Below are 17862 nucleotides of genomic sequence, written 5' to 3'. Positions count from 1 at the left end.
ACAGTATTGAAAACTCGCTTGCTTTTTTGTTAAATCTGTCTTCTTATAAGTCATCTGCTGAGCTTGATTTTTGACATAACCTGGCTTGTTAGGTATCAATAGAAAGGTAATTTACTAGTCTTTAAAATGACATATTGTAATATGGAATGTTTTGTTTAGGTTTCATGAAATAGGACCAAAGCTTACCCCATACCCCAAGGTTTACACAGCAAATTACTGCAAATCTGAAACTCTACCCTTTTTTACAATTTGTTAACTTTACATACCAAAGGCAATGCTGGTATGCAATCTATGAAATCTGTGTTTTTGTTAAAAAAGTATGTTACACATATGAAATTAACTTTTAACAGGAACATAATATGATTTTGTAGCCTTTTGGATCATATTTGGAAGGGTACCCAGGTATCAGGGCAAATTTGCCGAAACACATACATTTGCAATATATGGGTTCCCCCTCCAAAAATGATCCAAGTGGCTACTAAATTGTATTATCTTCCCGTTAAAAGTTAATTTTATACTTGTGACATACTTTTGTAAAAAATAAGTCAGATTTTATAAGAATTGCCTTTTGTATTATGTGCAGCAAAAAATGGTAGAATTTAAGATGAGCCGTAATTTGCGATTTGAACTTTTTGGGTATGGGGTAAAGTTTGACCATATTCCAGGAAAACTATGAATGACATTGTATATTACAATATGTCATCTTAAAGAAGAATAAATTGCCCTACTAATGATACCTCACAAGCCAGGTTGTGTCACAAAATAAGTTCAGCAGATGACTTACAAGAAGAAGAATTTAACAAAAAAGGTGCCAGTTTGCGGTACTGCGATTTTGCATTTCCCTTCAAAATATGGCTGTTACAACTATACAGTCCAAATATTTTTTCTGTTAAAAGTCTATTTCACATTTCTTACATGACCCAGTACCATATACAACAGATTTAATACCGAAACAGAGCTATTTTTATCATGTCTAGCTAAAAATTCACGGAAATTTATCACGTTATCTATGACAGTACTTTCAATATAAACCTTGGGGTATGGGGTACGTTTTGGTCATATTCCATGAAAACTATACAAGATATTGCCTGTTACAATATTTCATTGTAAATACCAGTTAATTACCTTTCCGATGATACTAAACAAACCCGGTTATAATCAACAACGAGCTCAGTGGATGACTTATAAGATGACAGATTTAACAAAAACGCATGCAAATCAGGAATACTTAGATTTTGCAGTACCCTTAAAATACAGCTGTTACAGCTATAGAATCCCAATATTTTTTCTGTTAAAAGTTCATTTCATATTTCTGATATGGCCAAGTACAAAATAAAACAGATTTCATACAAAAAATTGCCTAATTTTTTATGTCTGCGTAAAAAATTGCTTGAATTTGACATTAGCTATGACAGTAGTTTTCGATGTAAATTTTGGGGTATGGGGTAAGTTTTGGTCATATTTCATAAAAATCTGTACAAGATATTGCATGTTACAATATGTCATTTTAAAGACTAGTAAATAATCTTACTAATGATACCTAACAACTTAAATTATATTCTATAAGAAGCTCAGCAGATGACTTACAAGACGATAGATTCAACAAAAATGCACGCAAGTCAGGAATACTGAGATTTTGCTGTACCCTTCAAAATCTGACTGTTACAACTACAGAATTCCAATCTTTTTTCTGTTAAAAGTCTATTTTATATTTTTGACATGACCCATTACCGAATGAAATAGATTTCATACAAATAAATGCCTAATTTTATATGTCTAGGTAAAGAAAATGGTAGAATTTGATTTTAGCTATGACTGCAATTTTCAATGTAAATTTTGGGGTATGGGGTAAGTTTTGGTCATATTTCATGAAAACTATGCAAGATACTACATGTTACAATATGTCATTTTAAAGATTAGTTAATTATCTTTCTAATGATACCTAACAAACCAGGTTATATTCAAAAACAGACTCAACAGATGACTTACAGGAAGAGTTTTAACAAAAATGCATGCAAATCTGCAACACTGTTATTTTGCGGTACCCTTCAAAATATGACCGCTACAGTTGTAGAGTCCTAATATTTTTTCCGTTAAAAGTCTATTTCATATTTCTCACATGTCCCTGTACCAAATAAAACAGAGTTAATAGCAAAAACGGCCAGAGTTTTTGTTTCTAGCTAAAAAAATTGTAGAATTTGGTTTTAGCTATGACTGAAATTTTCAATGTAAACTTTGGGGAAGGGGTAGGTTTTGGTTATATATCATGAAAACTATAGAAGATATTGCATGTTACAATATGTCATTCTGAAGACTAGTACATTATCTTTCTAATGATACCTAACAAGCCAGGTTATATTCAAAAACAGACTCAACAGATGACTTACAGGAAGAGTTTTAACAAAAATGCATGCAAATCTGCAACACTGTTATTTTGCGGTACCCTTCAAAATATGACTGTTACAGCTGTAGATTCCTAATATTTTTTCTGTTAAAAGTCTATTTGATATTTCTGATATGTCCCTGTACCAAATAAAACAGAGTTAATAGCAAAACGGCCAGATATTTGTGTCAAGCTAAACAGATTGTAGAATTTGGTTTTAGCTATGACTGAAATTTTCAATGTAAACTTTGGGGTAAGGGGTAAGTTTTGGTTATATATCATGAAAACTATAGAAGATATTGCATGTTACAATATATCATTCTCAAGATTAGTGAATTATCTTTCTAATGATACCTAACAACCAGGTTATATTCAAAAACAAGCTCAGCAGATAACTTATAAGAAGACAGTTTTAACAAAAATGCATGCAAATCTGCAACACTGTTATTTTATAGTACCCTTCAAAATATGACTGTTACAGCTGTAGATTCCCAATATTTTTTCTGTTAAAAGTCTATTTCATATTTCTGACATGTTCTTGTATCAAATAAAACAGATTTCAGACAAAACATTGCATTTTTTATTATGCCTAGCTAAATATTGGTAGAATTTGAGATTTACTGTAATTTGCAATGTTCAATTTTGGGGTAAGGGGTAAGTTTTGGTTATATTTGACAAAAACTGTAGAAGATATTGCATAGTGCAATATGTCATCTTAAAGAAGAATAAATTCCCTTTCTAATGATACCAAACAAGTGATGTTATGTTAAAAAATGAGCTCAGCACATGACTTACAAGAAGACAGATTTGACGAAAATGCATTTGGCTTGAAAAATCGTGATTTTGCGGTACCCTTCAAAACATGACCATAACAGCTATTCCATCCCTATATTTTTTCTGTTAAAATTCCATTTCGTATTCTAGGGATCCCAAGGGTTCTGAAAAATACAGGTTTGTTATCCTGTGGCGGGGGTGCACGTAGACCCCCTCTAGCCCACGGACTATTATAACACTCCTCATCCGCAGTCTGTGTTCTGATTCGCCAATTGATAGTCACGTGGGATGCGTTCTTTTTGTGCTGATCCACGTAAACGACGTCATCAGGCATTATTTGTCGGAACTGTTGCCTGCCAGGCATCAGTTCCGAAAAATGATGCCCACTGACGTCAAAAAAGATTGGCGCATGCGCGAACTGGAATGTAAACAAAGATGTCGTCTGCGGCCGAGCGAAGCGATAGTCGAGAAATTTCTCGGTTTATCCTACTTTCTGAAGAATAACTGAATACTCTGATTTCCAACAAGGACTCGAAACGAACGAAAACTATAATCAAAGGTGCATTGAACGTTTTTGCAGAAGTATTGGCTATTGCGACCCTGTCGGGAAAAACTTTTTTTGCCGAACCACTTCAACATATTACATCATTCATGCGACAAGTTTTGTGTATAGTACGTTCTTATGCATGGCTACGGATGAGGTGTGTTATAAAACACATAATGACTGGCCATGCGGGCGACAACATACGTCTCTAACCCCTCGGGCCTGTGAGTCACCCCCAAAAACAGACTGTTTCCCTCGGCCTACAGCCTCGGGAAACAGTCTGTTTTTTGGGGTGACTCACAGTCCCTCGGGGTACAGACGTATACTGTTGCCCTCATGGCCAGTCAATATGTGTATAATGTATTAATAGTTATACTGTTTCTGTCCAAAAATGATATTAAAAGTTCCTCCTGAGGTAGTGGCATTCGAGAACAGTGAAGCTGCAGCTGATTTAGTCATTTCAACATTGACATTTGTGGTCGAGGGGTTTCATTAGGTAACACACAGCCCGAACTAGCACTGGTACTAACAACAATATTCAACTGCCGATGACATACTACGGGTGACAGCGGAGTGCGTGTATTTGAAGTTGTGATCGCAGCTGCAGAAGCCAAGGTCTCTGCCATTTCCTTTTTCTGCGTTATTAAAGTGTCTCTGACATAGCTGCTCAAACTACCTTCATTTTTGTGGCGACTGACACTCATAATATGTCGATTGTTGAAGCCCGCTTCACTCAAGATAGTGATTGATGTTGCGTGAATGCTGTGGTTTGTATACCGTTGACTTAGTTCTGCGGCTTTGGAAATTGTCGACATCATTTCAGATAAGGTGTTTTCCCCAGTGGCTTTTTCTCACACGAGCAATTGTCACTGTTAACACAGTTATTACGAGGCCTTTCAAATAGTGCGTTACACCCTTTGTGGGTTTTAGATGCGTAAAGCTCAAAAGCCCGCACGGGACACTCGAATGGGTTAGAGTCATTCGCGTACATTATCCCACCTGTCACGCCGTCGTCGTCAACTTGGTGATTCTTTGTCACATCGCTACCGACTTGGACTACGTATTTCAAGCCACGGTCATTTATCTTTACTTAGAAATTGTCAACTTGCAGCTCTCGTTGCCTTTCTCCTCCACGGCAACAAAACTATAGCATCACTGCGAACCATACTCGGTGCAACAGCACTGTAGGATTTTTGTACGCTCCCTGGAAGCACGTCGAAAACTTATCGAGGTCCCCAGGTAGAATCGCTGGCTTGTGAACAACGTTTCCTTTTCCGTTGTTTGGGTTTTTTTACATACGGCAGCGAACATGTGACGACTACTAGCAAATTCTTCGCCGGTAAGAAGATCATATTCACGGCGCCTCGGTGGCTCGTTGAAATACCGCTGGGTGCCATAGCGAAGAGATTCGCCTCTCTGAGTCCGGACCTCAGAGTAAAATGTTGTCAGTGCCGAGTCTAGCGTTGCCGCTGAAAGTTTGCCGATCTCCTCGGTGGCGTATCTAAATTTGTTGCTTGCATAGTCGATGAACACAGAAATTGCATTCTTTGTTGTTATTTTCATTCGTTTGCTGTTTACTTGCATCAAAATATCGTCTAACTGTGCCGGTAACAGCTCCTATTAGTGCAAGATGCTAGGTATAATGATATAAAATATGCAGATTACATTAATGAGCATTTTTTTCGGTATTAAAATTCTATGCTAATGACCCTTAATGTGGAATATTCATGTACCTCGGATCTTGCATTGTATAGACAGCTCTGCATTACGTTTTGCAGCCATAGTTGCCGACTGTAAGTACAAGCGAACGACAATTTGTTAAGCGCAGCTAAGCACGCACAGTAAGTAAAATGACGTCCTCCATGTAATATCAAATGCAGAGGGCATCATCACGTTCGCAGAGGGTATCATCACGTTCTTTTACATGTCACGTGAGTCGCGTTTAACCAATGGCAGTGCACGCTGAATGAGTGAGGTGTAATAAACTATGTTATAGCCTTTTCTCTTTGTTCAATGTCACACTCCTGTATGGCTAAGTAATCTTGATCTAAAATGCGTGACTTTATATTGCAGGATAGTTGTACTGTGGAGGAAAGGAACAACAAGGCCTATGACTTGGAAAGTTGTCAGGTGTGTACTCTGCTTAAACCAAAAACCTTGAAACAGTATCATCCGTATGATTATATTACAATCTCACAGAAAACCAAGCGTTTTATAGTTACTGAAAAGAGCACTTTTTACATATTTGCATCTAAACTATGCAAGTCTTGGTGATATGGAAATCAAGATCATAATGATGTCACGCCATTGTGGCTGGCAAAATAATCTTCATATATTAGAGAGCAGCAGTAATTGGCCTTTGTGTTGCCGTTCAAAGGAATTCTTACTTGGAATATCATATTTCAAGCAAAATAAACGTTGATGAAAAAGACTGATCTATTAATTAGCAAATGTCCTCTTATTCACTGTCATGCCATGATATTCTTTTCGGTGTCTCGAAGAGGCGAACTTGAATCTGTTGCACTGCGCATGGCTATAGTTCCGACGATTCGCAGACTTTTTTAGTTTGATAGTAAGATTTGCGTCACTGCAATCTTTCTCAATTTGAAATCCAATGGCGTAACGAGGCCATCAATGACGAATCGCTTTGTTTCTAAAACCAAACGAAATCGGTTACACCTTGAAAGAAAAGCCACAGATAAATATTGAAGGAAGAAAATCATTTTACATAGGTTGAAAAGTGATGCTGTGGAGTGGTATACATTATACTGAAACTATTTACTGTTTGGCGCGCCACCTCTTAAATGTTTGGCGAACATTTAGAACAAACTTTTACTGCAATTTGCCATTTTTTGTTCGGATCCTCCTTCAATTCACTGCTGAAAAAATGCTAGACAAGAAAATCTCCGTCTCATGATCAGCTTAGTCGTACGATTTTTGCACCCAATAAAATGTCAAATTTATCAAGTAGTTCATACTGTACAGTTTAATAAGTAGATAATGCTTTGAAGAACAAATCAGCGTTGATGACACAGTCCCAACTTGTTAATGTGTTCTTTAATTATAAGTCCTCAGAGAGGATAGGGTCCTCTTCATTCATTAGGTGTGTGATTTTAAATACTGCGATACAGCTGAGGCTTAATGGCTGAGAATAATTTCCATGGTGGTGAAAATATAAAACCAATTTAGGAGGCCATCCTAATTACAAATGTTATTCAATGAGTCAATTAGTAAATAATGTACAGGATGTTGCCAAACATTTTCGCATCCTATCATAACACTGATAGATTATCGCCGGTACCATATTTTATAAAGTGTGATGCAGTGCTTCAGGACATTCACCCTAAAAACAACAAATTCATCATGTAAATGCAACTTAGGAATAATTTAAACACATTTCTAAGTGTCATTGGATTGTATTTACAACACAATAAGATCAACATCTGTACCAAATTTCGTCAAATTTCATGCAGTATTTCTTGACACATCAGTCTAATTACGAAAATTCAATCATTGACATGATACTGCTTCATATCGTGAAACAAATTGATGTGCATATGTATTTATGTCCTTGTACCAAATTTGAATAATATTAGTGCGAATATGTCTGAGTTATGGCTCTGTACATAAAACAACGTAAATACATGGCCACCAGGCAGCCATATTGCATCGGATTGTGAAACCAATTGAAATGCATAATCTATTACATAATATGACAATACATCAATGTCATTGTATCAACTTTGAATACGATCGGTTGATACATGTCTGCATTATGGCTGCAGACATGCAAAACTCGTAAAACTCGTAATATAATGTCCTTGTACCAACTTACAATAAAATAGGTTGAGATGTGCCAGAGTTATGGCTCCGTATATGAAAAATCGTAACAAAATGGCCGCAACGCAGCCATATTGAATCATATCGTGAAACAAATCGACGTGCATATGTATGACAAAGGTTGATGTCCTTGTACCAACTTAAAGTAAAATCGGTTGAGATGTGCTTGAGATATGGCTCCGTACATGTCAAAAAACATAACAAAATGGCCGCATACTCACTTGCACACTAACGTCGCTCGCAAATATTATCACAGCAATTAAGACTTCATTAAACAGATAGCCTTCCGACAGCAAATACATAAATAAGGTATCCGGTATCGATGCCCTATTATTTTCAGGTAGGCCATTTTCAATGAAACATACATTTATCGGAAAACACTAATAGTTTCATCAAGGTTTGTGATGACAAAAATGAGCGTAGCTTTTGAAAGTGATATTATTGTATTTTTGCACCATGGCAGTGATTAAAGAGGATGAAATCATCAAAATAAACTGCGTATTAAAAAATGACATCTTTGTCATGACCAGCAAGGGAAAATGATACAAATTTATTTAATACATCACAAACATCAGGAATCTGCTCTTCAACACATTTCATTTGCAATTTACTCATACACTGATAACGAGAATGCACCACCAATGACGGACAGGCAGATGTTAAACAAATTGGGAAAATACATATACACCTGTTTTGCAGTAAAACAACGAAAACGTGCAATATGCCAAAAGATGAAACATCTCCATAAAATTATAAGTACTCGTATTTATTCACATACGTATGCATCAAATAGTCACGTCTTTGTATACATCTTTACAAACAAAATAATAATCAATCTTAATCATGTTTACAGTCGTACAAACGTCCATTAAATTCATAGTCTTGGGCAATCAAATATGATAAATGTAAGGATGCTGCATGTAACTCATCGTTTTTGTCTTACATTCTGTCATTGATTACATTTGTGCAAATTTCAAAAAAAGAACCAGTATTGCTATATTTGCAAGCTTTATTGTCTTGACATGCAGTTGTATTACATTTGAGGAACGTGTCTTGCAGGCTTATTTGTCTGTCTGTTAACAGTTGAAAATTGCTGCCGTACCTGGGCTTGTTGGAAAAAGTCTTAAATTAGTATCTTGCAAGCTTACGTTTACATCAGCTAATGGTTTTATCTAAAACTACATCGAAAATACTTGTTTGCCGCGTTAACTTGCCAGGTACAAATATTGCAGAAGAAGGTACAAGGGTTCGTACTAGCTGTTCAACGTCCGTCATCTGCTGCCTGTTTTCCCTGAAACGGTAGCACTCATCAGCTTAAAATTTAATTTTACAGTGCATATGTAGTTTTTATCTATGACAGTTTTTCTGAGATATTATTAATTTAAGAAATATGAAAATAAGTGAAATCAATAAAGAGATTATAAAAAAGCCGAAACTATTCAACCAATAATTCTCATAGGGAGTCATCGTACAGCCAGCTATCTAGCCGCCACCGGGTCACCATGCTGATCGTGCGTTTACTCTAGTGTGTTCTTCCAAACTAAATAAAATAGTACCACTATATCGCTAAATCCCATGTAACCCAAACACGACTACAGTAGAAAAGCCCCCCTTGCATAAATAGATCTAAAGTCGACATTCCTAATGCATTATTTTTTCATCAACTGTGATCGCGAAAAGTTTGCTACAAATAAGTTCGCTTTACACAGGCATATCCTTCCATGGCAAGCAATCAAGTACGCCACACTTGGCTTTATTTTGACAGTATATCAAAACAAAGTGAATATACACATATGACTGTCTGGGGCTCATTAGTACACAATATCACTGTAATTTGATATTCTTTTGTTTATGTCCTCTTTCGATTCTCTGCAGAAAAAATCGTTTACTACCTCATGATCAGCTAAATTTTAGAATTTTTACACTCATTAAAAATAATAGAATCATTAAGTAGTTCATACTGTACTATAGCAAGCTCTTGCCAGAATACAGAACTTTACCAAATTAACATACAAATGTATCGACAATAACCATTTAACCGATCGTTCGTCAATTGCAACTTAGCGTAGACACTATTCCCTTACTATTCCCTTTCACGAAATGTGTTTCGACGAACGAGCTAACTGAAGTTGTACATAATTTCTATTGAATATAATTAGTATATGCTATTACAACCGCATTTGATACACATCAACGCTGCACTTTTAATATCTTGCGACGACTTGACATTACTCTCATGGGAACTTTAATTTTACCAATAGCTGAATAGATGATCCCAGTTAGCCAAATGAACTTTTATCCAAATTTGCAATGGATGACGCTTTGGTTGCAGATGAATTTAAAGGCAACCTGCCATTTACATATGCGAACAGTAAATTGCATCAATATGGAAACTGTAGATTATCCAACCATGTCTGAAATTATGCACTGCATGCAACCAATGCCATCCATGTCATCGTAGCCGAAATAAAAATCTAAATGTTATGACCTTTTCTCTTTGAGCAATGTCACACATCTGTATCACTAAGAAATCTGGATCTGAACTGAGTTACTAAATTATATTGTGGGATTTTTTAGGGCGTCGAGAGGTGTGTAGAGTGGTTAACAAGGATTTTAAAACAGTATAATCCGTGAACTTTATATTGATTTATTAATTTTATTTATTAACACATTTTCAGAGCGACCGATTCACTCATAAGAGAGTTATATTCATGGCGCTCACATACAGAAAAAAATATCACAATTCTTACAGAAAACAGGCTGTTATCGTTTTTACGGTAAAAGAGCAATTTTTGCATATTTGCATCCAAACTATACTTTTTTTTTATATTAAACAAAACATGACTTATTGTCCTAATTACCTCATGCAATTGTGACTGATATAATAATCAACATATAATGGTGAACACCCGTTATTATTGGCCTTTGCGTTACCGTTTTTAAAAATCTTCTAATTTTGAACCTTACAGCAAAATAAAATAGTTCAAAAAGACTGATCAAGTATTTTGCAAGTATCTTCTCATTCACAGTCATTCCAATATATTCTTAACGGCGACTAGGCAAACTCCAATCTGCAGCACTGTGCGTTTGCAGGACGATTCTCAGACTTTATAGTAAGAGGAGTGTTTTACAAATCTCTGAATTCTTTGAAATTCTCAGAAGATACGAGGTCGATAAGGCCGAGTCTCATTATTTCTCAAACCTTACAAATTGCTTCAACCTTGAAAAAATGGTCACAGCCAAGTACTGAGCGAAGAACATCTTCATGCATTGGTAGAAAGGTGATGCTGTTGAGAGGTACATCATGTTGCAAATTGCTTTGGCTACATACTTTGGGGTGGATAACTATCCATACTTTGGCGCGCCCGTGCTTAACTGTCCTGGGTACATTAGTACAACATTTCACTGTAAATTGACATAATTTTGTTAGTGTCCTTTTTCGATTTGCTGCAGAAATAATGCCAGACAAAAAAATCACAAACTATCTAGTGATAAGCGTACTACTTTAATACTCATTAAAATAATAGAATCATCAAGTAGATCATACTGTACAGTAAAATTGCAAGTCAATGCTTTAAAGAACTTTGAAGAAAATTGAACTTTACCAAGTGTACCTACAAATATATCGATAATAGCCATTTTAACGATCGTTCGTCGATTGCTGCTTCGATCAGACACTGTCCCCGTAAAATTCCCTTTCACAAGTATCTTGACGAAGGAGCTAGCTGCAATTGTTCATGAGTTCTATCGAACATAATTAGTATTTGCTATTACAATCGCTATTGACACACATCAACACTGTACTAGAAATATTATAAGATGACTAAACATTACTTTCGTGAGATCTTTAATTGTACCAATGGCTTGATGGATAATCCAAGCTAGTAGCATGAACTTTTATCCAAATTTGCATTAAACGACTCTTTGGTGCAGATGAATTTAAAGGCAACCTGTAACTTACATATGCAATAAATATACAGTAAATTGTATTTTCAAGGAAACTGAGGATTATGTGGTCATGATGGAAACCCATGCACTGTATGCAACAAAAGTCATCAAAAAGTCATCGTAGCCGAAACAGAACATCCATGTGTATGACCTTTTCTCTTTTTGCAATGTCACACTTCTGTATCGCTAACAAATCTTGATCTAAAATGCATGACTTTATATTGCAGGATAGTTGTTCTGCTGAGGAAAGGAACAACCAGGCCGATGACGTTGAACGTTGTCAGGTGTGTACTCTACTTTAACCAAAGAAGTTGAAATAGTATCATCTGTTAGATTTATATTATAATCTCACAGAAAACCAAGGGTTTTATCGTAACTGAAGAGCACCTGTTACATATTTGCATCTATAATATACAAGTTTTGCTAATATGGAAATGTTACTGTTTTGATCCCTGTTAAAAACTGTAAATTATGTACGATTTGAAAGTTGCATGAGTGCTCTCTGCAATACATCTGGGTCTGCCCTGCTACATGGGCCCGTTAATCACAATTGACAATTTGACAATTTGCGTAGTGTTGTCTTTTTTCTAACATCCTCCCGGAGGTTCGTTGGGAAAGTTTGCACTTTTTAGATGAATGCTCCGCACTTTTCACCAAAACCCTGTCTCAGCAGTTTTATTATTGAAATTATGATTTATTATCATAATTATGTCATGCCATTGTGACAGAATGTACACATGTTGGTGACCAGCAATAATTTTCCTTTGCGTTGCCGTTCTATAGAATTCTTGTAAACTGGAATATCATCTTTAATGCAAAAAAGCAGGTCAAAAAGACTGATCATTTAATATTCAAGTGTCCCCTCATTTATTGTAATTCCTAGAAATTATTTGCGATGATTCGAGAAGACATTCTTGAATCTACTGCACTGCTCTTGCGCTGTAGTTCTGACGATTCTCAGATTTGTGCTCTTTGTCTCTATAATCTTTCACAATTTGAAATCTGATGGTGATACGAGGCCGGCAAGGACGAGTCTCTTTGTTTCTAAACCCAACAAAATTATTACATCTTGAAAAAAAAATATAGACAAATATTTAACGACCAAAATCATTTAACATCAGATTCGGTAGGAAGGTGATGCTGTGAACCTGGAGTGGTATACATTATGTGACTGCTATCCACTATTTTGCGCGCTGCTGCTTAAGTGTCTTGGGTACATTAGCACAAACTGTCACAGTAATTTGACACTTTTTGTTCTTTTTCGATTTACTGCAGTAAAATTCTAGACAAAAAATCGCCAATTATCTCATGATCAACTTGGTAGTACAGTGTTGATACACATTAAAATTGATAGATTTATCAAGTAGTTCATACTGTGCAGTTTAATGACGAGTCAACGCTTTGAAGGAGTTAGCAGGCTTTTGCCTGAAAAAAGAACTTTACCAAGTTAACGTACAAATAGATCGAAAAAATCCATTTCACCGATCATTTTTTAATTTAGAGAAGGCGTTCTTCCGTAAAATTCCCTTAACAACAAGTGTTTCAACGAATGACCTGACTTAACGTGTTCATCATTTTATCGAACATAATTAGTAAATGTTATTACAACATTATGCAGTTGATACCCATCAACATTGTACATGTTTTTGCAATATCTGGCGACGACTAAGCATTTTCGCACAGTGATTCAATTTTACTTATGACTTGATTGGTGATCCCGAGTTAGTCGGATGAACTGTTATCCTAATTGGAATGCACAACTCTTTGGTGCAAATGAATTTACTGCCATTTTTGCGAAGAGTAATTACTTGAAATCACGCACTGTATACAACAAAAGTCATCCAAAAGTCATCGTAGCCGAAACTGAACATCAATATGTTATAACCTTTTCTCTTTAAGCAATGTCACACTTCTATATTGCTGCTAAGTCTTGATATAAAGTATGTGACTTTATATTGCAGGATAGTTATTCTATGGAGGAAAGGAACACCCAAGCCGATGACGTTGGAAGTTGTCAGGTGTGTACTCTGCTTAAATGACATTGGAAACAGTACCATATGTGAGATTTATATTATAATCTCACAGAAAACCCAAGGGTTTTATCTTTACTGAAGACGAGCACTGTTTATATATTTGCATCCAAAATATGTAAATTTTTGATGATATGGAATCATTATGTTATGCAATTGTGGCTTGCAAAATAATCCACATTTATTTGTGAACGGCAGTAATTGCCCTTTGCGTTGCCATTATGAAAAATTCTTCTAACTTGGAATATCATTTTCAATGCAAAATAAAAGAAGGTCAAAAAGACTGAGCTATCAATTTACAAGTGTCCTCCCATCTATTGTCATAGAGAGATATTCTTTGCGGTGACACGAAGAGCTGAACTTGAATCTGCCACACTGCGAATGTGCTACAGTTCCAACGATTCTCAGACGTTTATACTTTGACAGTAAGATGTGCGTCTAACAAATTGTCTGCAATCTTGGGCAATTTGAAATTCAAAGGCGATACGAGGCCGATAATGACGTCGCCTGCGAGTCTCTTTGTTTCTGAAACCTAAAAAAATTGCTTACACCTTGGGAAAAAGTCATAGAAAAGTCACAGACAAGTCTTGAATGAAGAACATCATTTTGCATCTGTAGAAATGTGATACTGTGGATTGGCATTCATTATGCTGCATTTGCAAATTAGAAAGTGGCGCGGTCCATCTTCCATGTTTTTCATGCCGGTGCTTCTATGGTACATTAGTGTAAATTTCACCGTAATTTGACATTCGTTTGTTTGTGACCTTTTTTCGATTCACTACAGAAAAATGGCAGACAAGAAAATTGCCCACTGTCTTACGAGCAGGTTAGTAATACAACTTTTATACTAATAATCGTAAAGTAGTCCATAATCTTCTGTCGTTTAAGTGCCACTCAACGCTTTGAAGACCGAGCTGGCTCTAGCCAGCAACAGAATTACCCAACGGTAACCGACGAATGGATCGACAAAATTCATTTTACCGATCGTTTGCTGTTTGCAACTTACAGTAGACGCTCAACTGTTAACTTGCATTTTGCGATAGGTGTTTCGACGAATTGTATTAGGAACCGCTGTAGGTAGTGAAAAGAAGTATAATTCAAAAAGACTACGTCACTGTGCGATTTGCCGAATAACAGAACAATCTTTTAATTTCCGGCCTTATTTTAAAAAAGTCTGTAAATCATCGATTTTATAATTTCCATAACATCTCACAGATCGACTTCGTTGGGTATATATGGCCGTGCTTCCAATGTGTCTTCACAGTTTTATCATAAAGTAGGTTTCTATGGACACAGCTTTTGAGAGTCTGTGCCCTTTCTTCTGTTATACCTTACTGGTGCGTTCGTTGTTGACTTTGTCGAAGTATTGATAATCTGGTGACAGCGTCCATAGATTAGTAATTTACCCTTGCGTGCTTTTGCGCATTAGGCAATCAAACGCATTAGATAATAGACGCAATACAGTAGAAAAACTTCGCGTATCTTTTTACGTCCATGGAATGTCAAAGGGCAAACACGTGAAAAAGCGAAGGAGAAAAAGAAATTGTTAAAAAAACAGTAATAACATAATACACCAAAGGTTGGCAGTATTATGTATCGACAATATATGTCATAGTCAAGCGTATTAAAATAAAATAAACCATAGCAGGAAGAACCCTGTGGTGAGATCACAACACCCTAACCCGCCCCTACCCCTAAGGACGGACATTTCTGCAATTCCCTACGTTACAGCATTGCAAGAACCATTGCTTAAAATTTTATCTTGTAGAATGAATGTTATTTCTTTTTTCCATCAAATAGTTGATGACTGTTCTCAAGGCTCGGTACTACAAAGCTTATGGTTGCAACGACTGCAAAATACACGGTCCAGGTGAAGGTTAAACAGGACTGTAATGTATAAATACGAAGAAATGTAATGATGAAATAAACCATTATTAAGACTTCGTACCATTGACGGGTGGATTGAAATGAGTTAATAGTTATGCAAATTTAAATGTAAAGTGATTAAACTCCTAACAGTTTTATATTTTGGATTTAGATTTAAAATCATGAATCAAAAAGTTGAAAAATCATTAGACGGAGGGAATATCTAATAAGCTTACTATAGGCAAGTAAGGGAAACGCCATGAGTTGATGTGACTTTACAATTGGATCTCACACTTTGTATAGCCTCATTAAAATTATGGGTATTTTTGACTTACAGTGGAAACGGGTAGGCGTGAACTTTCCATTTGCAACGCTATGAACGCAATCACTCACACTGACTTTTTTGTTAGTTGAATGAAAAAATAATGTCACCAATGTCATATCTTTGACACAATTGGACTGACTCTATTTCTTGGAATTCTAAAAATGTAGTTTTATTTTAGTATGTAACGAAAAGAGAAATTGAATAAGCGCTGTGATGTAGATAAGGCGAGGGTTATTTTTACTTTAAAATATGCTTAAAATTATGTGGCTTGGCAATCATCATTTTCGTAATTTCCATAACAACTAACAGGTAACCATATTCTTTACAGCCACGAAACATTTTTGAAAGCTCTTTTCATACAGATTTAAAGTTTCTTACCATGATTTCTAGAAAGGCCTGAAGAAAAATCCGGCGAGTCAGAGTGGTGAAAATCTACATTATTCTTCCCATTATAGTCCAAAATATAGAAATCAATATATCGATGTACAAATAATCTAGGAGTAAAAAGGAGTGAGATATGTACCCTAGAATCCCCTCCTGCTGTAAGTGACCCATGCTTTTGGTAGTTTTTCAGATTTTAGATTTCATATTTTCAGTTTATCATTGGAAAAGTTACCGTGATGAATGTCATTATTGTTTTGTCTACACTATTAATTATGTAAATATGAATGGTGAATTTGTCCGTAACACACTCGCATGTATACAGGTGATATTCGGCGATAGAAGATCAGATGACGACATAAATAAATATTTTACCGACGTTTAAGACAATCTGTTTAAATAATTTCCTGTAGTTGCAATTACAAGAATCGTCATTGCAAATTACATTCAGTCGTTTTTCAGACATTTTGTCTTTACAGTATTTGTAGTTTTCAATGACATGTACTTTCATATCACTTTGCCTTCTACGAAATTTACGTAATTGCTTTCGTATTTGTGTTAATTTTATCATTGGAAGACTTGCAGAGATATAGGTAAACATTTTTTAAACAGAAGAGTCAGATGAATGTATTGGTAAATTAAATGATAATAATTTTGACCTTCTTAAGCTATTAATTCTCTAGTGGTCAATAAGCTCAAAATCCCTGTACATATACATTTTCGATAAGCCTAGATATAGGGGAGTGTTTTGGTTACCATAGTGTTATCATTGTTTATATTACTATCAGATAAAGGGGAGTTTTTGGTTACCATAGTGTTATCATTGTTTATATAATATCAAGTGACAGGTTATTTGCATAACCTTTCAAAAATCGGGTTTCCCTATGTTTCGCTTCGATGCTTTAAGATATATATGTGGCTGAAATTTGTGTGAGTGCAAGCTGTCCTGAGGATCTTCCTAAGAGTGTCTCAGAATTTTTTTAACCTTCTTAAATAATTTTATGCGGTGAATTTAACCCTAGTTGATTTCTTTAAAATTGTGCTCTAAAAAAACCGGGAAAGATATATAAATCTGAGACACGCTTCGGAAGAACGTTGTGACAGCTTGCATTCCAGAAAGTTTGAGTCAGATATTTTGAAGTATTGAGACAAAACATAGGGAAAACCTATTTTTGAAATGTTATGCAAATTATCTTTCACGTGATAGTTATGTAAACAATGGTGGCTGTTATGTAGGTCATTTTCCCCCACACTCATGACCTGAGATTAATTAGTCTAGAACATTCTCAATGTCACTGTCATTTATGACGTTGAATTCAATTAGTCGTGTTTGAAATGTTCTGGAGATTCCATTAGTCATGTGTTTACTGTGAGCGGAGATATTTTGGCACAGCAATTAGCATATCAAAAGAAGTTCTAGATTTTTCTTATATTCTCTTATATAACCACATGAGTGAAAATACTCGGACAGCAGGCTTGCAGTCAGACATTTGGGATCGTGTCTCAGACGTGTTACTTCAAGACTTTGGAAATTCCAGCAGTATTAATTTCAAAACTTTTCAAAACCTTCACAGCAATGCTAGATTTATTCTGTGGACTTTGTGCAACCTCAAGCCTGCAATCCAAGGAGTGCATCGGTCTCTCTCATTGTCTGACTGGAGTCTTAGTGCCGTCCCAACTGAGATAAGTAGCCTGTACACTTTTACAGTTTGTATTCTATCCCTTGACTTAGTGATAAGTTTTATTTTTATGATAAATTTCGTTTCAAAGG

The 17862-nt window shown here is 35.7% G+C and overlaps 1 protein-coding gene across 1 annotated transcript in view; it reads left to right on the top strand.

The window, feature by feature from the left end:
• LOC139116706 (short transient receptor potential channel 5-like) overlaps nucleotides 1-17862 on the top strand; it is a 102648-nt gene extending 84786 nt beyond the window's left edge. The window contains exons 13-17 of the mRNA XM_070679304.1: nucleotides 5775-5831; nucleotides 11717-11773; nucleotides 13451-13507; nucleotides 14304-14345; nucleotides 15320-17862. Coding sequence (XP_070535405.1) covers nucleotides 5775-5831; nucleotides 11717-11773; nucleotides 13451-13507; nucleotides 14304-14345; nucleotides 15320-15400 — 294 coding nt within the window. The 3' untranslated portion in view covers nucleotides 15401-17862. The remainder of the gene's footprint in view (nucleotides 1-5774; nucleotides 5832-11716; nucleotides 11774-13450; nucleotides 13508-14303; nucleotides 14346-15319) is intronic.

The sequence above is a fragment of the Ptychodera flava genome, chromosome 18, assembly GCF_041260155.1.
Source record: "Ptychodera flava strain L36383 chromosome 18, AS_Pfla_20210202, whole genome shotgun sequence".
NCBI lineage: Eukaryota > Metazoa > Hemichordata > Enteropneusta > Ptychoderidae > Ptychodera > Ptychodera flava.
This window is presented reverse-complemented; position numbering and strand designations above follow the sequence as displayed.